The 26,810-nt window shown below is 46.9% G+C and overlaps 1 protein-coding gene across 23 annotated transcripts in view; it reads right to left on the bottom strand.

Annotated features, from left to right (window-relative positions):
* Positions 1-26,810, bottom strand: part of PTPRT (protein tyrosine phosphatase receptor type T) — a 1,025,198-nt gene that overhangs the window by 18,882 nt on the left and 979,506 nt on the right. For all 23 annotated transcript variants that reach the window (XM_072735832.1, XM_072735811.1, XM_072735820.1 and 20 more), the window contains 4 exons: positions 23,719-23,854; positions 21,450-21,599; positions 20,002-20,175; positions 16,209-16,340 (listed from right to left, as the gene is read on the bottom strand). In XM_072735832.1, coding sequence (XP_072591933.1) covers positions 16,209-16,340; positions 20,002-20,175; positions 21,450-21,599; positions 23,719-23,854 — 592 coding nt within the window. The remainder of the gene's footprint in view (positions 1-16,208; positions 16,341-20,001; positions 20,176-21,449; positions 21,600-23,718; positions 23,855-26,810) is intronic.

Raw genomic sequence — 26,810 nt, 5'->3', positions numbered from 1 at the left:
TTGTGGTCTGATTGCTATGGCTAGGACTTCAAGTACTATGCTGAATAAAAGGGGTGAGAGTGGACATTCTTGTCTTGTTCTTGACCTTAGGAAAAAAGCTCTCAGTTTTTCCCCATTAAAGATGATTTTGCTGTGGGATTTTTCATATAAGGCCATTATTATGTTGAAGTATGTTCCCTCTTAGTCTACTTTGCTGAGGGTTATTATCATGAATGGCACTTTGTCAAGTGCTTTTTCTGTCTATTGAAATGATCATTTGGTTCTCATTCTTTCCCTTATTGATGTGTCACATCAATTGATTTGCAAATATTGAACCACCCTTGCAACCCAGGAATAAATCCCATTTGACCGTGCTGCATAATTTTTAAAAATACATTGTTGGATTCAGTTTGCTAGTATTTTGTTGAGGATTTCTCTATCTATGTTAATCATAGATGTTGGCCTGTAGTTCTCTTTTTTAGTGGTGTCTTTATCTGGTTTTGGTATCAGGGTAATGCTGGCCTCATTGAATGAATTTGGAAGTTTTCCTTCCTTTTCTATTTTTTTTTTGTAATAGCTTAAGAGGAATAGGTATTAATTATTCTTTAAATGTCTGGTGGAATTTGACTGTGAAGCCATCTGGTCCTGGGCTTTTGTTTGCTGGGAGTGTTTTGATTACTGATTCAATTTCCTTGCTGATTACTGGCTTATTTGAATTTTTTATTTTTCCTGCTTCAGTTTCAGTAGTTTATATGTTTCTAGGAATTTATGCATTTATTCTAGATTGTCCAATTTGTTGGTATATAGGTTTTCATAATCTCTCATGATTCTATTTCTGTGGTGTTGGTTGTTATTTCTCTTCTCTCATTAGTGATTTTATTTATTTGGGTACTTTTATTTTCTTGGTAAGTCTGGCTAGAGGTTTATCAAACTTATTGATTTTTTTTTTCCAAAGAACCAGCTTCTGGTTTCATTGATTGGTTCTATTGTCTTTTTAGTTTCTGCATCATTTATTTTTCTAATTTTTATTATTTCCTTCCTTCTGCTGGTTTTAGGTTTTGTTTGCTGTTCTTTCTCTAGCTCCTTTAGGTGTCAGGTTAGGTTGTTTGAGATTTTTCTTATTTCTTGAGTTCGGCCTATATTGCTATAAGCCTTCCTCTTAGAACCACTTTATTTGCATCCCAATTTTGGACCATTATGTTTTCATTTTTGTTTGTTTCCATATACTTTTTGATTTACTGGTTGACCCATTCATTGTTTAGTAGCATGGTATTCAACATCATGCATTTGTGATCTTTCCAGATTTTTACTTATGGTTGATTTTTAGTTTCATAGCGTTGTGGTCAGAAAAGATGCATAGTATGACTTGGATTATTTTGAATTTGTTGGGGCTTGTTTTGTGGGTGAATAGGTGATCTCTGGAGAATGTTCCATGTACAATTTGTAAACAATGTATATTCTGCTGTTTCAGAATGGAACGTTCTGAATATATCGGTTAGACCCATCTGGTCTAGGGTGTCATTCAAATCCACTGTTTCCTTGTTCATTTTCTGTTTGGATGATCTGTCCATTGATTATGGGGTGATTATGGGGTAAGTGGGGATGTTAAAGTTCCCTGCTATTATTGCAATGTTATCAATTAATTCTTCTATGTTTTTTCTTAACTGATTTAAGTTATTTGGGTGCTCCCATGTTGGGTGCATAAATATTTACAATGGCTATATCTTCTTGTTGGACTGTTCCCATTACTATTATATAGTGCCCTTCTTTGTTTCTTGTTATAGCCTTTGTTTTAAAGTCTAAGTTTGTCTGATATAAGTATTGCTACTCTAGCTTTCTTTTGACATCCCTTTGCATGGTAGAGGTTTCTCCATCTCCTGACTTTCGATCAGTATATTTAGGTCCAAAATGAGTCTCTTGTAGGAAGCATATAGATAGGTCTTTTTTTTTTTTTTTTTAAACCTCTCACCTTATGTCTTTTGATTGGATCATTTAGTCCATTCACATCCAAAGTAACTACTGATAGATATGTATTTATTGTCATTTTATTACTTGTTTTGTGATGTTTCTGAAGATCTTCTCTGATCCTTTCTTGTCTTTCTTTCATATTTTGCTGATTATTTTTAGTATGTTTGGATTTTCTTCTCTTTATTCTTTGCAAGTCTATTAGAAGTTTTTGATATATGGCTACATTAGGTTTGTATATAGCTTCTTTTGCAGATAGCAGTCTATATTAGATTGATGGCCATTTAAGTTTGAAACCATTCTTTACTCCTCTCCTCCCCACATTTTTGGTATATGTTATTATATTTTATATGCTTTTTAAAAGTTCCTTGACTGCAATTTTACAGAAATATTCATTTTCACTGCTTTTTTGTTTCCTACCTTTATAACTGTCACTTTTGGTCTCTCCTTTCCACTCAAAGAGTCCCCTTTAATATTTCTTGCAGGGCCTGTTTAGTGGTCTCAAGCTCTTTTAGTTTTCATTTGTCTGGGAAACTCTCTCTCTCTCCTTTATTCTGAACAATAGCCTTGCTGGAATGAATATTCTTGGTTGCAGATTTTTCCCAATCAGTACTTTCAATATATCATGCCACTCTCTTCTGGCCTGCAAAGTTTCTGTTGAAAAATCTCCTGTTATCCTTATGGATTTTCTCTTATAAGTTACTGTTGTCTCTTGTCTTGCTGCTTAACATTTTTTTTCTTTATCAATATATTTTGTAAGTTTAATTACAATATGCTTAGTGTGAATCAGCTTTTGTTGATTTTGGCTGGAGTTCTCTGTGCCTCTAGAATCTGGATATGTTTCCTTTCCCAGATTAGGGAAGTTTCCAGCTATTAATTCCTCAAATAAATGTTCTGCTCTTCTTTCTCTCTTCTTCTTCTGGGGCCCCCCATAATACGAATGTTATTACATCAGATGGAGTCAGTTCCCTAAATCTATCCTCGTTTTGCATATTTCTTTTTTCTCTCTTTTGTTCAGCTTCATTATTTTCCATTAGTCTGTCTTCTAGGTCAGTAATTCATTTCTCTGCTTCTTCCATCCTTGTATTCATTCCACCAAGCATGTTTTTCATTCATTTAGCCCTTTATCTCTGCTATGTTATTCCTTATCTCTGTGTTAAGGATTTCATTGATGTCCTCCACCTTCCCTTTTAAAAAATGATTTTATTTATTCATGAAAGACACAGAGAAGCAGAGACATAGGCAGAGGGAGAAGCAGACTCCCCATGGGGAGCCTGATATGAGACTTGGTCCCGGGACCCCAGGATCACAACCTGAGCCAAAGGCAGACGCTCAACCACTAAGCCACACAGGTGCCCCTGTCCTCCACCCTTTTCTCAAGTCCAGTGAGTATCCTTTTGATCATTGCTTTAAATTTTCTATCATGCATGTAACTTATATCTGTTTTGCATAGATCTCTGGCTGTGGCCTTGCCCTGTTCTTTCATCTGGGATAAATTTCTCTGTCTCTTCATTTTGTCTGCCTCTTTGTGTCTGTTTTCTGTGTTAAGAAAGCCACTTGTGTATTCTGCTCTTAAAAGTAGTGATATTATGAAAAAGAGATCCTGGAGTGCCCTGCAGTGCCCTGCATTGCAGTGTCCCCTGTTCACCAAAATCTGGCACTTCAGGAGAGTTTTCTATGTTTTTTGCTTATACCCTGCTGTTGTGTCTGAGTCACTTTTCCTTTCAGTGCAGTTGTCTGTGCTGACTCTGCCTGTTGTGGCCTGTGCTCCTCTCTGGTGTTAGTGGGACTCAAGCACCTCATTCCAAGGAGGTATGCTCCTAGGGAACTTGGGAGTGGGCCAGTGGTGTTAGCAAAATTTTTGCTGGACCACCAGTCCTATGCTGGATATCTTGAAATACTGTGGCAACTTGGGGCTGTATGTCGGAGCTGGTGGGGGCTGTGTGCCAGGGCTGTCTGCCAAGGGTGCAAGACTGGAAGTGGTGTAAGGAGGTGGCTGGGTGCAGCTGAGCCTGGTGCACAATGGTGGCTGTGAGTGTGTGGCAGGGCATGGCATGTGATGGCAGCTGGTTACAGCCCACAGCAGCAGCTGGGGGCATGGTGCTGTGCATGGCACACTGAGGCTGCTGTGCACCTATCAGCTGGTCAGGGCATATGTGCAGCTTTAACAAAATTTGCCCTGAGCCTAGGGCAGAGGCCAGCAGGCTTCGAGTGGGTGAGTCCTCAGGAGAACTCATGGGGGTAGCGTACTGCCAGCAGGTCACACAGAAGTGTCTGTGCAGCCCAGTGTCCCACAGGTGGCTCTGTGTTTATGCTGGGGGATAAGGGAGGAACATGGTGCCTGCCAGGTCCCTCACTTTCAGAGAAGTCCCACAATACACTCCCAAATCAGTATGAACAGACCTGTCTCCCATTTGCCCTGGTATATAAAATGTTGCCTTAATTTGCTTTTCTGTGCAGGCTGCTGTCTCTTTGAGGCTGCTGTCTCTCTCCAGCTTTCACTTGCCCTCCTGGCTGGCCCAGTGTTGAGTCTGCTGCCTTTTAAAGCTCACAGAATTCAATCCCTCTGGTTTTTATTACACACACACACACACACACACACACATTTTAGAGTAAGAGCACAAGTGGGGGTTAGGGGGCAGAGGGAAAATTTTAAGCAGGCTTCATGCCTATAGCCTGACTCAGGGCTTGATCTCATGAGAGATCATGAGAACACAATCTGGGTTGAAATCAAGAGTCAGATGCTTAACCAACGGAACCACCCAGGCACCCCAGCCCCTCTGTTTTTAAAACCAAATGTTATGGAGATTAGTTTTCCCTGGGTGAGTTCCCTGGTGTAAGGGCTCATTTCTTTGCTCTCTGTATCCTAACCTTTCATATGCAGCTTTTTTCTATAAGTAGGTGTAAAGTTTGTTCTGCCAGTCTTTGGATCACTCTGTGACTTGTTGACTTGGGATGTAGATGATACCTAGTTGAAGATGTGGGACAGGGTGAGCTCAGGGTCTTGCTACTCCTCCATCTTCCCAAGCTCCTTAGAGATCTATGGTTTCTTAAGGTCCTGGAAAATGGTGGAGGGTTCAAGGAGGCCCACTTGGTTCTAAGACTATGAGAACCCAGGTGATCTGGGGCTGCATGTACACTTGATGCAACTTTGGCATTTTTTTTTTATTTAGTTGAAATTATTTTGAAGTGGCTTTCTACAAAAATAGGTTCCAATCCTCTCTAGCCTAGAGTCTGCATGGCCCTTTCCCACCTCATGTCTTGGCACCACCCCCTCCTTTTCTTACCCAATAGACTAGGGAGGGATGGTGTTGCCTTCTCGAAGGGAGGGCTTCACACCACTGCAGATACACACAGTCAGTCTTGCTGATCACACCTGGGAGGGGAAGCCAGTTCAGTTGCTGCATATGATTCAGAAATGTCCATGCTTCTTCCAGAAAAGCAAAGGGACTTCTGCTATTTATTGTCAGAACAAGTTAAACCAAGCATGTGTGAACGGCCCTGGAACAGCTGCCATACATTATTCCACCTAGTGATCTCCATAGCTCTTTGGACCATGAAAAGATGTCCTTTGGGATAGCAAGTTCACACGTGAAATGTAACAAATGTGGAGGTAGCCTCACTGTTGAACATCATTTTCTTGCTGATGGAATCAGAAAGCTTGTTAGTTGCTGGAATAAACATGTTCTGATGAGTTGAATGAAAACTAGCATATGGGCCTATTTTTGGAATCAACAATTTAAAAGCACATTTCAGTGCACCTTAGTTATGCCTTTTGTTAATTAAACAATACTTTGATAAGATGGAAAGGCCAATTAATATCACAGCTTCAGAAATGAAGGACTCTGCTTATTCCAGGTTCATAGTAGGGGAAATCAATCCTGGGCCACTTCAAGGTGAAATTGAATTAGTATTTCTAAGAGAAAAATGTGAAAGTCACCTGAATTGGTTTCAAAATCTAGATCAGTGATTATAAAATTCCTTTAAATAGATTCTATAAAGAACCAAAATCATATAATTGGCTAGCTAAGGAAGACAGATTGAGGGTGAGGTGGCAGGTACAAAGCAAGGGGCAGAGAGAAAGAGGCACATGACTGGTGATTAAAGCACATCTGCCTCTCAACAGCCTGGTGAATAGTGCAATTTCTATGTAGTTGGGGGAACTTACTTATGACAGTTGCACTGGAGTCTGAGGAGAAAGGGAAGGATTTTAGAAGAATATTTACAGAGGATATAGAGTGGATGGCAAAGTCTCAGGGCAGGCTTCAGAAAGAGGTATTGAAGAGAGAGCTCAAGAAGGACTTCTGGTGAAGAAGGTGTAGTAGTGGACCCAAATATCACCTCGTTCTGTGAATACAACTAGATAACACTCACATTAAGTGCAAATGATGCAGAAAACAACCTCAAGACTGGCAGAACAAATTCAACAACTAAATGTAGAGGAGAGGCCACATCAAAGAGGGAAAGAGGGTAGGAAGGGAAGAGATGGGGTAGGGGCTAAACTGACTCACAGGTCATCCTTAGGAAGGAACTGTGGGTGAGGAGAGGAGAGAGGAACAAAGGATCATAACAGGGAGCCCAAATGGGGGAGGTGAATCCTCATAGCATTTGGCTTTGAAACCAAACCAAATTTTCTGAGTTCTTACAACTAGGAGGACTTAAAGCCTGGAATTTTAAAAATCAGCCGGCTTGGTTCTGGGAGAGCCAGGAGGATGTTAGGAAGTTGAGTCCCTAGGCTTAAAGAGACAGCACAACAACCAGCCCATAGAGACCAAGCCTCGAAGCAGCAGTTTGAAAATGCCAGGGTCCTATGGGTGGGAGTGTTATTTACTCATCTCAGAGCATCCCAGAGGGGTAGAGTTTACAGGGAGACCCCTCCAGGAACAAAGGAGGTGGCAGGTGCTGTTTCCTGCCTTCATCCCCCAGTATAAACACATGGCCACCTGTGGGAACCAGCACAGCACCCACATTAACTACCTAACTTGCTTACACCAAGCCCTGCTCCCCTGTGCTTTGGCAGATCTGCCATTTCCAGTCACGTTTGCCTGAGTCATGATGCTGTGAGGCTCCTCCCTGAGAAGATCCTGCAAACCTTGCCAACACCATGTCTTCTGACCGCATGCTTCGCAGGGCCTCAGTTTTGGCAGAAATGGTGGCAGCTGATTACCTCCTGCAGAGGACACATGTGCCTTATTAAAACTGCACGCTTCACCTATGCATGCTTTGCAAAGCAGCTCCAGCCAGCCAGGTCTCAGCAGCAGTGGCTCATCCCCTGTGGAAAAGGACCAGTGTCCACAGTTTGTGGGTACTGTGTGTGCCCTGCCTGTGCATGCTTTGTGGATTGGCCTCAGCTGGTCCCAGTCTTAGCAGTGGGGGCACATTCTCTCTGGCAAAGGACCACCTTGTTAAAAGTGCACACCCTGCCCACTACTTTCAAAAACAGGACACATAGTTGACTTTCCTAACACACAGAAACAGACACAGAGAGGTAGAAAAAATTTGGAGACAGAGGAGTATGTCCCAAATGAAAGAGCAGGACCTAAGAAAAATGGAGATAAGTAACATGCCTGATAGAGAATTTGAAGTAACGGTCATAAAGATACTCACTGGACTTGACAAAGAGTAGAAGACATCACTGAAACCCTTAACAATGAGGGAAAAAAAGAACCAATCAGAAGTGAAGAACACTATAAATGAAACTAAAAATGTATAGATGGAATAAATAGCAGGCTAGAAGAAGCAGAAGAACAAATTAGTGACCTGGAGGACAGAGTCATGGAAAGTAATCAAGCTGAGCAGGTGAGAGAAAAAAATAAAAGGCACCCAAATTAGTAAGGAAGAAGTAAGACTCACTATTTGTGACGTGATACCATATAGAAGGGAACACAAAAGACTTCATCATAGAAACTACTAGAATAGAGATAAATGAATTCATTATGCTTGCAGGATACAAAATTAATGGACAGAAATCCATTGCATTTGTGTACACCAATAATGAAGTGGCAAATGATCCTAAAGTTTGTATGGAACCACAAAAGACTCTGCCCAGATAGAGAAAGCAATCTTAGAAAAGCAAAGGTAGAGGCATCACAACTCTGGACTTCAAGTTATATTATACAACTGTAGTAATCAAAACAGTATGGTTCTGGTACAAAACAGATACACAGATCAATGGCACAGAAAAGCACATAATTATGAGGTCAGTTAATCTTCAACAAAGTGGGAAAGAATATCCAATGGCAAAAAGGCAGTCCCTTTAGAAATAGTGTTAGGAAAACTGAACAGCAACATGCAAAAGAATGAAACTGGACCACTTTCTTACACCACAGACAAAACTAACTTCAAATTTGACTAAAGACCAGAATCCGAGACCTGAAATAATAAAAATCCTAGAAGAGAACACAGGGAGTGATTTCTCTGACATCAACCATAACAATATCTTTTTAGATATGTCTCCTGAGGCAAGGGAAACGAAAGCAAAAATAAACTATTGGGACTACATCAAAATAAAGAGCTTCTGCACAGTGAGGGAAATAACCAACAGTCAAAACAACCAAAAGTCAAGGCAACCAAAAGTCAATCTACTGAATGGGAGAAGATATTTGCAAAGGATATATCTGATAAAGGGTTAGTATCCAAAATATATATAGAACTTATACAACTCAACACCAAAACAAATAACCCACTTAAAGATGGACAGAAAATATGAACAGACATTACTTCAAATTGAAGACATCTAGATGGACAACAGACACATGAAACAGATGTTTAACATCACTCATCATCAGGGAAATGCAAATAAAGAGCACAATGAGATATCACCTCATACCTGTCAGAGTGACTAAAACAAAATATACAAGAAGCAACAAGTGTTGGTGAGGATGTGGAGAAAAAGGAACCCTCATCCTCATGCACTATTAGTGGGAATGAAAACTGGTGCAGACACTATGGAAAACAGTATAGAGGTTCCTCAAAATGTTAAAAATAGAACTACCCTATGACCCAGTAACTGTACTATTGGGTATTTACCCAAAGAAAACAAAAACACACTCAAAGGGAAACATGCACCCAATGTTCATTCTAGCATTAATTATAACAGCCAAATTCTGGAAGCTGCCTACCTGTCCATCAATAGATGTATGGATAAAGAAGTAGTATATATACAGAATATTATTCAGCCATAAAAAAGAATGAAATCTTTCCATTTGGAACTACATGGGTAGGTCTAGAGTATAATGCTAAGTGAAATAAGTTAGAGAAAGACAAATACTATATGATTTCACTCATATGTGGAATTTAAGGTACAAAACAAAGGAGGAATAGAGAAAAACGAGACAAACCAAAAAACAGAGCCTTAACTACACAGAACAAAGTGATGGTTATCAGAAGAGCTGGGTGGGGGTTGGGTGAAAATGGTGAAGGAGATTGGGAGTGCAAATATTTTAACACTGAGTAACCTATGGTACTGCTGAACTGCTACACTATACACATGAAACTAATATAATAGTGTCCCTTCACTATAATGTAACACTGTGTATTAAAGAGAGTGCAACCGTACGGCTTAAGAAAGGCACAGCTTTTGGGTAGAAGGTAGCATTGCTATGGGAGGCATGGAAGGAGAGGCAGAGGTAGGAAACGGTTTGGGCAACAGGGTGTGGGTGGGTAGATGTGCTGTCACATGCCAGGGGTGAGGAGGCAAGAAGAGGTGCAATTAAGAATGGGGATGTGCAATGTTCAACCTTTGGTCATGGGCATTACTGGGATTCGAACCCCACTTTGTCCCCAGTAAGGCCTGAGCGGGAAGTGGGAAGTAAGCATGCAAACAGGACTCCCTTGAAATACCCAGATATCTATGGGGTAGATAATAAACTTGGCCACAGGATGGGGAAGAGGAAGCGGAGCCCATTTCAATTAAATTTTCAAGGACAGCGTGAATTTGGCTGACCTCTGGGTTATATGACTTTAATAGAAGATCACGTTGAGATTTGGGACAGCTTATGAAACTGGCTTAAGGACACACAGCAAGTAGGCAGCAGGGTTAGAACTTGAAGGCAGGTCTCATAGACCCAGACTACTTTTTAAAAAGATTTTTTTTTTTATGAGAGAGAGAGAGAGAATATAAGCAGTGGAAAGGGGCAGAGGGAGAGGGAGAAGCAGACTCCCTGCTGAGCAAGGAGCCCAACATGGGACTCAATCCCAGGACCCTGGGATAATGACCTGAGCCGAAGGCAGATGCTTAACCTACTGAGCCACCCAGGTGCCCCCCCCCCCCCCAAGACTTCTTATTCTACTGATACCTATTGGAACAGAAACACAGCCAGACTCGAGGCTCTCAGAGCCTTCGGTTTTCTGTGGGTTTTGCCAGCATGTTAGGCTGTGCTTTCATAAGCCGAGATAAAGATGGAGATATCATTGCTTTCTATTTGTCTTGCAGGCACAATGACAAGAAAAGACATCTCTGAAATATCACCCCTGCTCTTCTCCTGGGAGGATGATGAGCTTCCCTCTCTCACTTCTAGAAACTGTGTGAATGTACAATTCTTGGTCTCACACTCCGTCAACTTTCTACCTGGCCTAGCATCACCTGAACTCTCAGACTCTCCATGGTGGGAGCCTCAGAACTCGGCGGCTCAGCTTTTACAGAGCTCTTATTTTATACCAAACAAGAGCTTTCTTTCTGCTACATATACCCACGTACCAGTCAGTGATGAGCAGGCACCGGGGCCCTGGAAATCCTATTGTTTAAATGGTAACCAAAATCTTCACAATCCCTGGTAGATTGGACCCAAGTCAGTGATGGGCTATGGGGCTCTGGATAAATCATTTTTTCTTGCCTAGACCTCAGCTTTCTGATGTGCAAAATGAGGGGAAATGGACCCCAGTCAGATCAGTGGTTTCCAAAGTGGGGTCTATAAAGTTGGCAGGAGAAGCCAATGAGAGATCTCCAAAGTCTTTAGAAGCTAACGAAAATCACGTTGTTGTCCTGGAGTGAAGAACATCAAGTCTCTGGCTTTGGGCTGGAATTAGACCGTCTAGTGTTAGTTCTGTATATGGTCTGCCAATCAGAAATTCATTGGGGTAGTTATGTTTGTGGAAAAACATACAAGTAAAACTAACCAATGATTAATTAGTAAATACAGTTTGGAAAACAAAAGCTTCTAAAATAGCACATCTCTGGTGAAAGACTTGGAAAATATCAAAAGGTGTTTGGAGAACATACAAATGATAAAATCTTTAAGATGTAAGCACAATAACATGTCCCCCCTAGAATGAGTGACAAGGGAAACACTGAGAAACTCAGAGGGATGCTGCAAGCATAGTCAGTATGATAAATGAGTAGGATATTCAAGGGATACTAAAAACCTAGCACTTACTCTGTGGAGACAACCAAGGTGACACTGGATCTCATTGACCCCAAACCTGATTCCAGGATGGTGGGGTGATGTGTGGTGGTCATCTCTTGCTGGATTCTTCTAAGGCTACCCACAGAGCTCAGGAGCATGTGACATGCTGCCTACACACTGCCCCTTCCATCCCTTCTGCTTCCCGGTCAGCTTCTTCCTGCTACTCAGGGGTCTGGTTGAGATGGTTCCAGCTGAAGACAGTTCCATCCTGTTTGATGCCAAGGGAGTCTGGCAGGTAGATATTACTTCACTACAATGTCTGCTCCATGGGGACTGGGTTTGTTTTTTTGTTTGTTTGTGCCTCTTTGGTCTGGTCTGTGCCTGGTGCATGGTAGGTTTTCAGTCAATGCATGTGGATGACTGAAGGATTGAACACAACCCAGAAAGCATGCATCTTGACCTTTTTTTTTTTTTTTTTTTTTTGCATCTTGACTTTTAAAAGACCTCTCCTCCTGGGTCAGCAAGAGTAGTCCTGTGGTTGGTGAGGTGGACATCTGACTTCTCTTTGGCTCCCTCCATCTTGCTGTCTCATGATTCCTGATGGTCTCTGATTCAGATGTGGATTACTCCAAGCTCAAACCACTTTCCAGTCTAACACTGTTGACTCTGGATGTTCCCACGATTTCAGTCTCACATCCCACACTGGCACTGATTCCTGTACCTCTGGGTCTGAATTCCTGTTTACAGTTTTATTGTCTGTATTAGTTTCCTATGGCTGATGCAACTAATTACCACAAATGTGGTGGCTTAACACAACACAGATTATCTGGGGGGTCAGGAATCTGAAATGAGTATTAAAGGGTTAAAGTCAAAGTGTCAGCTGAGCTGTCTGTGTTCCTTTCTGGAGTCTGCAGGGGACAATCCATTCCTCATCTTCTCCAGTTCTGAGAGGCAGCTAGCACACTTCAGTCTGTGGCTATTATCACTCCACTTTCTGCTTCTGTTGTCCCGTGGTCTGCTTCCATCACCACTGACTGATCTTCCTTCATCCCTCTTACTAGGATCCTAATCTTGGGTCCACCTGGATAGCCCAGGACAATGTACACATCTCAGCACCCTTATGTTTACTACATATGCAGAGTCCCTTCTACTCTGGAAGATAATACATTCACTGGTTTAGAGACAAGGATGTGGACATCTTTGTGGGGAGGCCATGATTGTGCCTACTGCACAGCCCCACCCCATGGCCGGCACAGAGATCTCCTGAGCTGTCTAAACAATATTGTAGATGTGGCATGACCATGAAGAGGGTGTCTGTTCCCCATGGACTCTGGTCTATCCCAAGAGCCCACGAGGATAGAAGGGATCTTGCTTGCATCAGTGCTATTGGGTGTGGCTGGAAAGGTTCTTTCTGATGCTCCCACTGGAAACCACAGTGTCATTTGCTGGATGTTGTGGTTCTAGGATATTGCCCCACTAATCTGATCATAGGCCTTGGAGTTCTTAGGAGTTAAAAAAAAAAATCTCTGAGGTCAAATACATGTAGTTGCCTTCAGAGTCTTTATCTTCAGCCCCCACTGCTTGTAATTATCTTTGAGCAGAAGCCACTGTGGAGAACGGGAGAATATCTGTGGCTGGGGATGGCTGATTGAACGGCGCAGTGGAAGATTCTGAGCAGAAGCAGGCTGATTTGGCCAGCAGTGCAAGAAAACCAGGCACTCGGAGAGGTCTCAGCCTCTCCTCAACCCTATTTTGCTGCGACTTACAGGTAGTCCTGCCACAACCCTCAACATGAGCCCTTATGCTTGGTCCCCGGTCAAACCACAGGATGTGGCACTGATCCTCCGCTGATGCTCAGGACCTATGGCAGACCCATCTGTGTCGCTGGGCTGGCCAGGAAGCTGTAGCTGTCCTGGCACGGGCACGCTGGCAGGCAAATGCTGATACCACTTCAAAGAACCACCCTTCCAGGTGCTAAGGGCGGCTTTTCTGATGCTCACGCTGTGTCATTGTTTATTTTCGCAAGGCACCCAGCTGTTGCGGTGATGATATTTATATCAATAAGTGCTCTATTCATCTGCCGATTTTAGGGGATGCTTGCCAGCTGCATATGGCAGCCAACCTCATGGCTCTTCTGAGCCTGATGTTTTTGCATTTAGAGAATCAATTCTCAAAGGCTGTACCAACATCTGGAGCTGAGAAATCTTCATTTACCTAAGACCCACTCCGGCAGGGGAAGCTACAGCCAATGACCTTGAGCCCTGCTTCTCTACCCTTCCCAAAGTGAGGTTCTCCCCTTCCTGTACCAATCACCTATTGCCAACACAGTAGTCAGAGGGATTTTTTTTTTTTTAAGTCAAAGTATGTCCCTCTTCTCCTCAAGACCTGTTGGTGGCTCCCTTCTCTCACAGTAAAATCTCAAGTTTTTCCTATGACCCCTTAGACCTTCCATGACCTGGCCCTGCCGTGTCTCTGTGTCACCTGCTGCTGTTCCCACACTCACTCTGTGCCAGTCATAGTGGCCTCTGTGCTGTTCCTTAGATGTGCCAGGCACGAACCCACCATAAGGAGTGGATGTGGGTTGTCCCATCTCCCTGTGATGCTTTTCCCAGAGATGGTCACAGGGCTCATTCTCTCTCCTCTTTCAAAACCACACATGTCTATGACCTTCTCAGTAGGGCCTGCCTTCATAACACTATCCCAATTGTATTCCATGCCCCAACCCCACCTTCCAATCTTCCTTACCCTGCCCTTGTATTTTTTCCCATATACTCATCACTGTCTAACATATAATTAGGTACATTATAGGGTGGTATTTGTTATTTACTGTCTCTTCCATTTTAGAACAGAAGTTGCAGCAGAGATGGGAATTTGCTGTTTCGCTTGCTCTGTCTTGTTCACAACACATTCCAAACACCTAGAATAGCTCCTGGCGGCTAACAGATATGCCACAAATATGGTTGAAGACTGAGCGCATCTCTCCTGTTTGTCTCTCACATGCACACCCCACGGGGCACTCCATTTCATCCCATTAATCGACTCCTCTCCCTGCCACCTCCTGCCTTCCCCATCTCAGCTGGAGCGTCCCCCGATGCCTGACTGCCCAGACCTGGGCCCTGCCACCATCCACAACTTCTCCTTCACCTCCTGCATCCAGCTGCTCCCCAAACCTGTGCTCCTGCATCTGGAAGCCCAGATTCCACATCCCAGCCCAGCTGTCCTGCCTGCCAGCCACCTCCTCGGTTCAGACCACCACCTCTCTTTTCTGTACCTTGGCAACATCCTCCTCCCCAATCTCCTGGCTCACACATTTCCTTGCAGCTTCTCCTCCTCGCTGGTCCCCAGATGCAGCTTTCTAATAGGAACTCAGCCACACCACGGCTTAAACGCTGCAATGTTTCTCCTCCCTCGACAGCAAGTACTGTCTCACAGTGCTCCTGGGAACCCCCAGAGGTTCACAAAGGCACCCAGAGTCTTGATTCTCCAAGAGGCATGGGGGGCAGGGAGGACCAGAAGGGGTAGCTAGAGGGGAGTCAGCAGGGGAAGCTAGAGGGGAACCAGAAGACGAGTCTGGGTGGTGTTCACCCCTCAAGGTGTGATTCACCACCAACAGCTGTTTCATATACTGTGCCTGCATGAAAGCTTTATTCGAAGAAATGGTTCTGATGCTTACAAAGTAAGAATCTGACACCATGCTGCATGCAGGCCAAGGCCCAAACTCTGTAGCCCACATGGGCAGCCCTGTGCCGCCAGGGCCCTGTTGCATTTTTCAGCCTCACCACCATCTCCTGCTCCTAGACAGACCCCCGCCCCAGCCACACTGCAACCCAAGCTATTCTGCAAACAAGCCACACACATTCACACCACCTTGCCTCTGCCCCACTGCTCCCTCTGCTCAGAGTGCCTTTTCCCAGCTCCCTCAGCTGCATCATCCAAACCTCTGCTGCCTTCTTCAAGGCCAAAGTCACCTTCTTTTTGAAGTCTTCCCTCACCCTCTGGGCAGAATTAATTGCTCCCTGTTCTCCGCCAGCACAGCACTTCGAGGCTGACCTCTATTATAGCACTGCCACGTGAGGTTGGGACAATTTGCTCATCTGTCTCTGTAGCAAGACTGTGAGCTCCTGCAGGGCTGAGACCACAGTTCAGACCCATTTTATTTTCCCACACAAGGCCAGCATGCACAAAGGAGTTCACTGAGATACCTTGAGTTTCTTTTAAGACAGCAAAACGACCGCTTTCCAAAAATCCTGAAAGGACGTTCCCACTTTTTCCACCCTGGAATGGCTGCCGTGTCATGAGCCCCAGAAGCTGTCCCAGGACACATGTCTTGAGTACTGAAATGTGCTATAGGCACATAATGCTTGGATCTGTCAGACCCTGGGGGTGAAGGCATGAAGCCTGCCTGGACATAAGAGCCCTCTGCGATGAAGCCAGGATCCTCAGGGTGGCTAGTGGGCAAAGGGTGCAAGGTTCAAGCTCTAGGCTCTGTCCTTATGGACTGCATCTCTGAGGGGGTAGGCTGGGTGGGGTGGGTGTGGCCAGGCATCAGGCTTCCTGCAGGGCTGGAGATGCTCAGAGCTGGGGAGGCTCTGTGAGCCCCTGGGCTCACTGTGATTTAGAGCAAGGCTCTAATCAGTGCCTGGTGTATGTAGCTACAGAACCTGGCCCTGGACAGGGGAGGAGGGCTGGACAAAGCCCACAGGCAGGGGGTATCGCTGGAAGTGAGAGGGCATGGGTAGGGGATGGCGGTGGAAGGGCCTGGCAAGAGACCCCCCAGCCTCCACCTGCAGCAGGATGGGCTGGTTTGGTGCTGGCAGCCAGCTAGGCAGCACTATGCTGACTCTCACACTCTCCCTTCAACTCTTGGGGATGGCTGCCTGAATGCACCTGAGTACCTGGAAGTGGATGGGCTCCTCCTACCTGGGCAGTGTCCATCTCATTCAGCATCACCACGGAAGAGCAGTTATAGTCGAACACCAGCCTCCAGAAGTCTGCCACGGTGTTGGGTAGAGGGTGCTGGGTGACCACGAAGGCGGCAGGCTGTTTGTGGCTCTGACAAAGGAATGACATAGGCCTCGTAAAAGACACACCCAGCAGTGATGCTCTGATGGTGATGAGGCTTGGATGGCTGCCAAGGCCCCTGAACCTGCCAAACAGATTGCACAAAACACCTACCTGTTCTTCATCTCTGGATGCCCCAGTGGCAAAGAGAGCCTTCTCATAATGAACTCATTCTCCTCTAAACTAAGACGTTTCATTAGGAAAGTGTCACTCGGCTGGGGATTATCCAAATAAATTATTTATGTTTTGGAGCTCAGCAAATAATCATCATTACAATATGAAATGAAAGATTCTGGATGCAGATTTGCTGCTTTGCTGGCCAAAGCACCTCCTGGGACATTAGAGATATCTGTGTTGCTGTGCCCACAACGCTGGAGGAGGGGTTGGCTCAGCCCAAGGCACAGAGTCTCCTAAAGAGGCTTCTACTTCAGGAAGCTTGCTCTGGCCCCTGGGCCAGAATGAGGCCTGGGCTGGCCTGTCAGGAGACAGGTACTGTGTGCTGTGAGATGATGGGCAGAGGAGGGTGCTTATGTTTTAGTGTCAGACAGACCTGGGGTTCAAATCCAGCTTTCTGACTTGTAGGTAATGTCATTCATCCATCCATCCATCTATCCAACCATCCATTCATCCAAACATCATTTGTAGAGTGCCCCCCCACCCCCCCTTTTTTTTTTGGTGCTAAGCCCTAGAAAGTTATTGGGTCTTTCCAAGCTTAGGTTCCTCATCTGGAAAAATAGGAATCACAACTCCCATTTGGGGATGGTTGTTGTGCACATGGAAAGAGATTAGTATTTTAAAAAGACCAGCACACAAGAATGGACTGTGAGCCCAGTGGCAGGACAGAACCATCTCTGACTTGGTTCTTCATCCTTGGCACTAGCACTGTGACTGGCACACGAGACCTCTGATACAGGTCCAGCAAACAAATGAATACACCCAGTCCTATGTTATGGATGGGGATACTGAGGCCCACAGGAAAGAGCTTGTGGGAGTCTGGGCTACACCAGAAGTTCTGAGTAGATCCTATTTATTATAGTATATTGTGAGAAGGTGTTTGGAAAGGTTGGAGGGCCTCTCCGTTAGTGGTCCGTGGAACTGGAGATTGTTCCACAGCCTGTGTTCTTAACAAGCCTTCTTGAGACAGGCCCTGTGGCAGACACGGTTGTTTACAGTAGAGTGACACGTCAGCAGGAAGATGGGGGAGGCGAGAGGGGCTTGCCCATGCAAACCAGGGGAAGACCCAGGCGAAAGACCTTGCCAGCCTTATTACCTACAGCACCTGCATGTTCTGTGATCTCTCGATGCCCTGGTGGCAAAAAAAATGCCTTGAGATTGTGGATGTCATATAGGCATTAGTGTCCTGTCTTCCAAGGGCCTTCTTCTGGCTTGCTGAATGGTCAAAGGGGCAGGGCCTGGGAGGGTAGAAGATTTTTTTTTCTCCAAAAGCCAAATTCCAGCTGCAGATAGCAGGTCTTTGAGCCATTTCTAGACATGGAAAAGATTTTGAGACTCTAAAGACAGGATCCAGACCCTGGGCTCCACCTTTTCTGAACTACTCAACCTGGAGACAGTCATACAAATACTCTGAGCCTCAGTATTTTATCCGGAAAGTGAGGACAGTAATGCCCAAATATAGAAAGAGTCAGACTAAGTCCAGGGCCCGACAGGGTGCCCAACACTCGGTGAATGTTCGTTCTCTTTCCTTCTTCCCTGTCTCTGTGATAAATGCTCTATTAGGCCAGCATGCCTGACAAAGCCTTATCTGAAAATATGTTCGAGATCCGCGCTCCTGCCGGGTTTCAGGGATCAGCCGGCAATCCATTTCATGGATAACATCATCCTTTACCAGGGGAAACATTAAAAATTAACCCAGAGGACTTCATATTTTTCTGCTAGGAGCAAAGCTGCTATGGTTACCAGATAATGCACAGACTGAACTGGAATACAGATAAGGATTTTTTTTTTTTTTTTTTTTTTTTTTTTTTTTGTAAGGCAAAGGCCCAGTGATGGCTCACAGGAGAAATGCCCTGTGGACAAAGAGAACACAATCAGCATCAGAGCTTGGCAGAAGGCATTTGGCTCCAGGCAGCATCTAACCTACTAAGTAGAGGCCAGAAGCATGTTTGATCCTTGCATAGATGAGGAAGCTAGGGAGAGGGAGTTAGGACAAGTGGGAGAAAAGGCAATGAGGAACTTGGAAGTGTGACTACACCCCCAGGCCCCATCTCTTCACATACACACACACATACATGCGCATACACATAAGCGCTTGTGCTCTCACAGACAACCCGTGCATGCACACATACATATATGTACACATTCATCTTGGAGGACTCTAAGCTAAAGCCAGAGGTTTTCCCTCCACCTCGAGCTATTTGACCTTAAGGCAAGGCTTCCTGCTTCTGGACCCATAGGAGAGTTTCCATGGAGGACCTGGGCACCCCATGGACAGAGACGTTAGGGCAGGCCCCGAGAGAGCTGACAGGCATTGAGCTCCCATCACCTCCCTGCCTCCTACACTGAGAGCCCTTGGTGAGAGTTTCAGGAGGATCAGAGGTCAAAGATGACCCCAGAGGAGAGCACTGCACATTCTTGCTGGTTCTGGATGAGATGGGAAGTCCATGTGGGCTGGATGGACATGGCCTTGGACATGGTGGGGAGGGGAACCTGGAAAGACTTATCTCCAATCAGGCAATGGTATTCTTGGTCCTGAGCCTAGGGAGGTGAGATGTCTGTCTCTCACTGGATTGCACAAATGTGGGGAGGCCCACAGGATGAATTCTAGAGTGTGAGTCCTGGGTTCTGGCTCTGCCACTAGCTTTCTGGGTGACCTTGAGCAGTCTCTTTCTCTTTCTGGTCTCAGTTTCCTTTGCTGAGAAGCATAAGGAGCCTGAGACCAGATGATCCATGGCTCCTTCCTGCTGCAAACATCTCTACATGCAGGAGGTGGAGGGATGATCACCAGAAGGAGCTGAAGGACCCAGTGGGGAAGCATACAAGTCAGGAGCAAGGGCTCACTGGGGCCAGGACATGACTTCTAATTAGGGTCATGACTCCTAAACCAGGTCAGAGTAGGAGTGCCCTGCTGAGACTTGATGCTGAGCAAGCAGGAGACAATGCCTCTGATGGAACAGTCAGGAACATGGCCTATCCCCTTCTGTGCTCTCTTTGCTGCATCCCATCACTTGTCCAGTAACCACTTACTGAGCAACTACTACCTGCCAGTCTCATTCCTGTCTCTGCATAGGAATTACCTGGGAACCTGCCTGGGAGCTCCGTGAGGGCAGACCCTATGTCTGTACCATCTTGCATTCCCACAGCCCAGGCCAAGGCCTGGCATATGGACTGTTTCCTGAACTGAACGGAAGGCAGCAGGAAGGAGGGACTGGACAGGCCTGTGCCATGTTGTCATGGACACGTACTTTAAGCTTTTGGTCTATTCTTTCCAGCCTTATGGGAGCAAAGAGCTAAGAACACAGCCAGAATATAGGTTGGGGCCAGAGCCTTCGTGGGAGCAAGCCTTGTGGGGCAGGAAGGTCAGAAGCAGGGAGAGTTGGCTGGGGGCGGTGGTGTGGGGTGTCAGTGCCTTGGGTTCCAGCCATCTCCACCTTGAAGAAACTTCCCAGTGAGTGCCAGCCAGGGCCCAGCTTACGTCCATCAGTGCGGCATTGACATAGTTGCTGGGTTCCCCATCCACTGAGATAAGGAAGGGCAGGCAGCGGTCCAGAGGCAGGACATCCATGCTCCGGTTCTTATCGTGATTCCGGGGTAGGAGCCCGATGCTGCAGTCCTCAGGCCGGACGCGGGGCGTCACGATGTTGAGGGTCTGAAGGTGCAAAGATAGATAGGTAGGCACCGCTCAGGTGGTTGCTTCAAACAGAGGAGACAAGTGAGGTTCGAACTCCGCCTACTCCAACCTATCTCTATCCTCCAAGCTTGGCTCTCCAGTCCCTCCCCAGCACTTGTTCCTCTCCCACGTGACAATCTTCCATCTCCTGTTGGCTGCCCCATGCCCTGGGCACTGAGCGCCTCTATTGGGGCTGTGTGACACCCTCGTGATGCAAAGGCTGCAGAGGCAGCACACCCACACACAGCAGACACAGGCTGCCAGCACCTGCCAACTGTTAGAGCTAAGGTGCTCATTTCTGTGAAGGGTGGGACAGCCAGGAGGTTGGAGGGTGGGGCTGGGGTGTCTCTAAGGAGTGCTATGCATCCCTTGAAGTACCATGGAAGGAGGGAAAGGATTTCCCCAATGCTCCTCTCAGGGAAAGCAGTTCTTGGGATGGAAGGATGTCTGGAGAAGCTGCTCAGGATGGAAGAGACCACCAGCAGGCAGGCTCCATGAGTGGAAAATGTCAGGGCTGTGTTCTGTAGAGTGAGTCTTACAAGTGTGGGGCCAGAGCTGAATTGTTTGGCCAGGAGACCAGGTGCTCTGTGTATGCAGAAGGCGGCTGTGGCCTCCATCCTTCCCCCATTTTGCACTTGGCCTCCTCTCCCAATCAGTAAAGCCTCTGTCTGAGGGAGCATGGGGGCACTGGTCACAAGGGCTGCAAGGTGCAGATCTGCTATGCCTGAGCTGAGCTGAGTTCTGGGATGGTGCTCCTCAAAACTCAGTGTGTGGACAAATGACCCCGAGATCTTGTTCAACTGCAATTTCTTATTCAGTAGATGTGGGTGGGACCCATGATGCGACTCCCAGGTGAAGCTGATGGTGCTGGTCTCCAGACCCCGCTCTGGGTACTGAGGATCTACGACAGACACCCTCCAATTGTACAGAAACGGCAAGAAAAGCTGAGCCCTCCAGGGACGGCGGAGTGAGGAACTCACACCTGTATTTATAAACTTGTCTCCACCCACAACTGGGACTCGACTAGAACTCAGTTTAAACACACAATCAGAGTTAAACCCAGGTGTCAGCAGTCCCTGAGTGACTGGTTAAGGGTTGCTCGTGGCTGTGTGTCGTATGTTCTGGAATTCATTCTGCAGCCGTCGAGAGCTACAGACCCTGGAGACCCTCGATTTCTCAGTTCTCACAAAGAACTGGATGTGCGCAGTGCTGCCAAAGGCGGCTGGGTCATTGAGCCCAGAACTTGCTCATACCTGAAACTCGTCTTTGATTTGGCTGGAGTTGGTCTGGGGGTCCAGCCTGCTGATGTTGTAGTAGAGAGAGCGGAACTCGCACACGGGGATGGCGGTGTTGCCGCAGAGGCACGCTTCCAGGATGGCATCGTGCACAAACACGTACTGCTCCTGCCAGGCCATGGAGGGGACAGAGAGGGTTCTGGGTGAGAACAGTGGCCTAGGAGTTTGTTGTCCAAATTTAGCCCCCTGGCTGTGAGGGAGGGATGGGATTTAGACTGCAAAATCACTGCTTCCTGTCCCCAAACCCAAAGGGCCAAGTTTCCATGTTTCTTAGTGATTGCCTGAGTGATGGGGTTTTGTCCCTCGTATAAGACTGAACAGTGTGGTCACTGATGACAGAAACTTCAGGATCTGTTGGGGCTCTTGGTACCTGCCTATGTCCCCTCAGCTTTCACCTTGAAGGCAGCCTACTGCAAGCCCCTGAGATTCAGGCCGAGGGATTTCTTCTAGTCCCAGCAGCACCTGGGGCTGGGTGCAGGGCGAGCCAGCGGGCTGAGGAGTCAGTGCTCGGGGAAGGAGCCCGAGAGCGGTGTCAGCTGGACAGCTGGGACAGAAAACCCAAATTCCTTCTCTCTCAGGTGGGATATTTAGAAGGGCACATTCTATACTGCCTCAGAGCTCCCAGCAGGCTTGGGCTCCAGGTGTCCACAGGGTTAAACAGCTTGCAAAACTCCTTAATGGTGTCACATGGCTTGGCTTCCTTTCCTTCTCTTTGCCTTCTAACCAATGAGTCTTGGGATCACCTCCCATATAGGCCACATGCCCTTAGCTCCTTCTCTCGGGGTCCGCTCCTGACCCCTGTGCCCCCTGCCACCTCTATGCTTTGCACCTGTGGTTGTCTTCCTCTGGAACCCTGTCTCCTCCTCCCCCACTTTGCTATATCCCTCTGCTTCATTCCCTCTGGAAAGTCTTCTTTCTGCAAACTCGCCAGATGGAAGCTGTTGCTGTTGCTCCCAGGCCCTTAACAAATGTTTGTTGAGTGACCGTTCTCTTGCAGAACTTGGCCCATCTCTACATAAAACACTTATCCAGATGCGTCATGATGATTTGAATGTCTGTCTCCCCGACCAGACAGCAGGCGTGTCTAGTGCCAGCCAGCGAGCCTGTGCTCCGCAAGCATGAATCTGGGAACAGATAAAGCAGCCTCTTGGCTTTACTGCAGCCTCACCAAGTCTAGACACTAGCCTGCAGGAGTTAGCTCAGAGCCCCCAGCAGGGTCCTACGTGTATAAGCTTGTAAATGGGGGGATTCTCTGTGGAGCCAGCTGTGACTGGCCTTGCCCAGAGCCAAAACTTTCCTTTGCAGGACTGATGATGGATGTAGCTTCTTATCTGTCCTAGCTGATGGCCTGGGCAGCCACAGCCTTCCCTAGAACCAGATGATACAGGCTTGTTAGAAGAATAACCAGCCATGGTTCTGAGGAGTGGGGTAGGCAGAAAAGGCCACCTCACAAGAGATTATGGTTCAGGGAAGAGAGCATGGGACTTGGGGTCACATGAACCCGAGTCACACAGCACTGTCCACATGTGTGCAGACTTGGGGACCTAGCTTCTGTATTTCTTTATCTGTAAAACAGGGATACTAGTAGGAGCTGCCCCATAGGCTTGTTGTGAGGAATATAAATAATATCCTGAATATAAAGAACCTAGCATGATGCCTGGCACATAGCAGGTGCTCAATGATAAAGATGAACACCTCCCGTTTCCCTCAGGTCTTGGGTCCTCTACTTGGACAGAGGGAGGCCTGAAGGTCTGCTTTTCCCTCAGGGCATGGGCTATGTGTTATCTTTCTTGGAATCCCTAGAATCCAGCCCAAGTACTCAATACTTTTATTAATTAAGTCATTCATGCAGAGACTGAAGCAATGCTCAGCACATAGTAGGAATTCAGTAAATGCCAATCCTTCCCCATCTTCTCTTTCCCTCAAGGAAGGAGTGCAATTCAAAGAAGCCTTGAAAGTTGCCATTCACTTCCTACTTGGATGCTCTCAGAGCTGGGGAACTCACCACTGTGTCTTACTGGTGCAAGTGCTTGCACTGTGGGACCCCAGGGTTCGCAGCAGTGTCCTAGCTTCTACCTTCACAGCAGGCCATGCATTCCGTCTTTCCATTTCTTCCACCCCCACGTCTCTTTCTATAGGATGCCTCCGCCCATGCGTGTCTGTTCTACCTTGCTTCTCCTTGGCCAGGGCTGCAGCTGGCTGGCCAGCTCAGTCCCCCAGGACTCACCTCCGTCTGCACCAGGTTGACCCTCTGGGCCCGGAGCTCGCGCACACAGTTGAAGATGTCCACCACCCCTTCGTTCTCAGCCATGTCGAGCATGGTGTCGATGGCGATGAAGCAGCCGGTCCTCCCCGCTCCAGCACTGGGAGAGAGGACAGTGTCTGTGTTAGGGACCTCCAGGCATGACCAGCCCTGGGGGAAGGCCCCTCCCCCCAAGCACTCCCCTTTGTCCCGAGGACCCTGCAGAGAGGCAGTGGGCTGCAGAGGTCAGACACTATCCTCTGAAGCCCAGCGCTGCAGGGAAACTCTGAGCAAGCAAATGAACTTGGAGCCTCAGCATTCTCTTTTGTAAAATGGGAGGGCTATGCTTGCCCTGGGGGCTATTTTATCAGAACCTGCTTATTTTTGTTGTACTCGTTTAGTAAAGACTTATGTAATGCTTACAAAGCGCCAGATGTTGTTTTAAGTGCTTTACAAAACTCCCTCGTGGGGTTGTTGGGAAGTTTCTCCCCCCATTTTACAGGTGAGAAAAGTGAGGTGCAGAAAGCGGACCTTGCTCAAGGTCACAGAGCTGACATGCAGTGGAGGTGGGACTCTTCACCCCAGCAATCTAGCTTTGGGTCTGTGCTCTTAGACATTCCCTCCTAATAACAGTCACAGCATAAGACACATGCTTCGACAACACATACGCAGGCTGTTTCCTCCTCCGGTGGGCGAAGCTAATCTATGTTGTACAAGGCATGGTGCCTGGCACACTGGACATGCCTAATAAACATGTCTTCCCCATTCCCCCTTCTGTCTTTTTCCCTCTGTCAGCAGACAGGTTGATGGAAAGGATGGAAGCAAGGAAGCAGAGGTGAGGGAACAGAAAGGAGGTGGGAAGGCAGAGACCAGATCCTCTGAGTGGTCCCAAAGGCAGAAGTGAGTCCCATGTCTCATGTCACAAGCCCCAGATCTGGCTCCACTTGCACCTGTTTTCCCAGGAACATGAGCCAGGAGCATTCTTAAGCTGCAATAGGTGACACCCCCAAGACCCTGGTCTTGTATACATACTCTGATCCTATTTATTTTTTTAAAGATTTTATTTATTCATGAGAGAGAGAGAGAGAGAGAGAATGGCAGAGACATAGGCAGAGAGAGAAGCAGGCCCCATGCAGGAACCCAATGTGGGACTTGATCGTGGGACTCCAGGATCATGCCCTGGGCCGAAGGGAGGCGCTCAACCCACTGAGCCACCCAGGCTTCCCCATATACTCTTATTCTGATCCTACTCAATTCTGACCTCTCATAGCTTCCTTTAGGAAAATTGTAGCTCGGGGACAAAATAGTGAAAGAACTCAGCATGACCATGGACCACAGCCTTCCCTGATCATCACGGGGTTCCAGTCATGCACTGAACCAGTGACAAACAGAGCACTGGCCTTAAATGCACGTAGTTTAGGAAGTGAAGGCCGGGCTAGTGAGGAGGCCCATGCTGCCTGTGTTTTTACATCTCGCTTCCCCTAGGAGGAGACAAGGGATGGGGCAGGGAGAGAGCAGTACTGGCTGACCATAAATCCAGGGAGGCCAGGTCACCGGGACTTGTCACCCACAATGATCTGGAAAACAAACCCGTGGGAAGCAGTCTTCGTTCTTAGTAAAATTTCATGGTATAAATGGAGTGAAGTTTGATGTGTATTTGTACCTTTCCATCTCCTAATCCCGCCCCCCCTCTCCCAGAATGGACTCAGCAAGCTGGGCCTCAGGGAGCACAAACAGCCACTCATCTGTGTCTTCCTGAAGGCTCTCCTTCTACCTGTGTAAGGGGAAACAACCTGCCTGACCTGGTTTTGAATCTTGGATCCACCAGCAGTGAACCACCTGCCTGGTGTCCATAAGCCCCACCCATATAGTGTGCCTCCCTGTAGGGTTCTCTTGAGGACTTGAGCTGTATTTTCTGCCCAAAGAAATGAGCTCAGTTGCTGCCCAAATATGAGCTCAGTTGCTCATGATATTTGGGGTCAGACCCCTGGAACCAAATCCTGGTGCAACCACATACTAGCTGTGTGACTTTGGGTAAATGACTTAATCTTTCTGGGTTTCAATAACCTCAACCACGAAATGAGGCTGATGATCATAAATAGACCCACCATGTCGCACTGATAGCATCACACATGTATGCTGCATGAGATGATGCGGAAAAAACACACTGCATGTAAATGACTCAGCCCTATGCCTGGCTGCATAGATAGCAATTTCTCAATAAATGGTAGCTACTTTTATTGAACAAATATTTATTGAGCACCTGGTATGCACTAGATGCTGGGATTGGGAGTGAGTATTTGAAGTTAAGCAGACATGGTTTCTGCTCTAAAGCATTAACAGTCTGGGGAGGGGGCCAGAAACAGGCAGAGAATTGTAGTGTTTTTAAAGCTTATTATATGTCAGGGCTTGCAGGCCTCATATATGTTACCCAGCACATTTCATCTTCAGAACAGCCCCAGGAGCAGGGACTCCTGTGCCAGGGGCATTAGGCAGACTGGCTCCAGAGGTAAGACAGAGCCGCCGTGCAAGGAGAGCCTGATAAATGTGTGCCATTGTCTCTCTTCCTCCCCTATCCCTGCTTTGGCTGCTCTCTGGGACACAGGATTTGGGGGCTAATGTTCTGCAGTCCTTGAACTGTCATGAGCTGTCAAGCAGAGAATGCTTTGAGGGCCCAGGGCTGATGGTGACTATCACCTCCTCACCCTCAGTGACCTCATCTGTGAAATGGGATCTCTAATTCCCACCCGATTGTGTGGGATGCTGAGTGACAAGGGGCTGGCCCTGAGATGCCTGCAGTTTGTGGAGTCCTTCTTTGGATTCACCCAAGACCCTGACCCTAGTGGACACCGCCAGGTAGGGAATAAGGTAAGAACATGCAGGGCCTGAAGAGCTGTGCTGGGCTCAAGGTCACACTGGGAGGAAGGCGTGTGTGGGCCAGCTGGCCTTCAGGTCTGGTCCAATTCTGACTGCCCTTGACACAACACTTTATCTCCATTTAGGGGGACCGGAAGATGTCCCTGTCATTCTCCGTGTGACTTTCTAGGTCAGAGCTGAAAATACCTCTTCTCCACAAT

The sequence above is a fragment of the Vulpes vulpes genome, chromosome 14 (assembly GCF_048418805.1).
Source record: "Vulpes vulpes isolate BD-2025 chromosome 14, VulVul3, whole genome shotgun sequence".
NCBI lineage: Eukaryota > Metazoa > Chordata > Mammalia > Carnivora > Canidae > Vulpes > Vulpes vulpes.
Note: the sequence above shows the minus strand (reverse complement) of the source record. Positions and strands in the feature narration are given on the sequence as shown.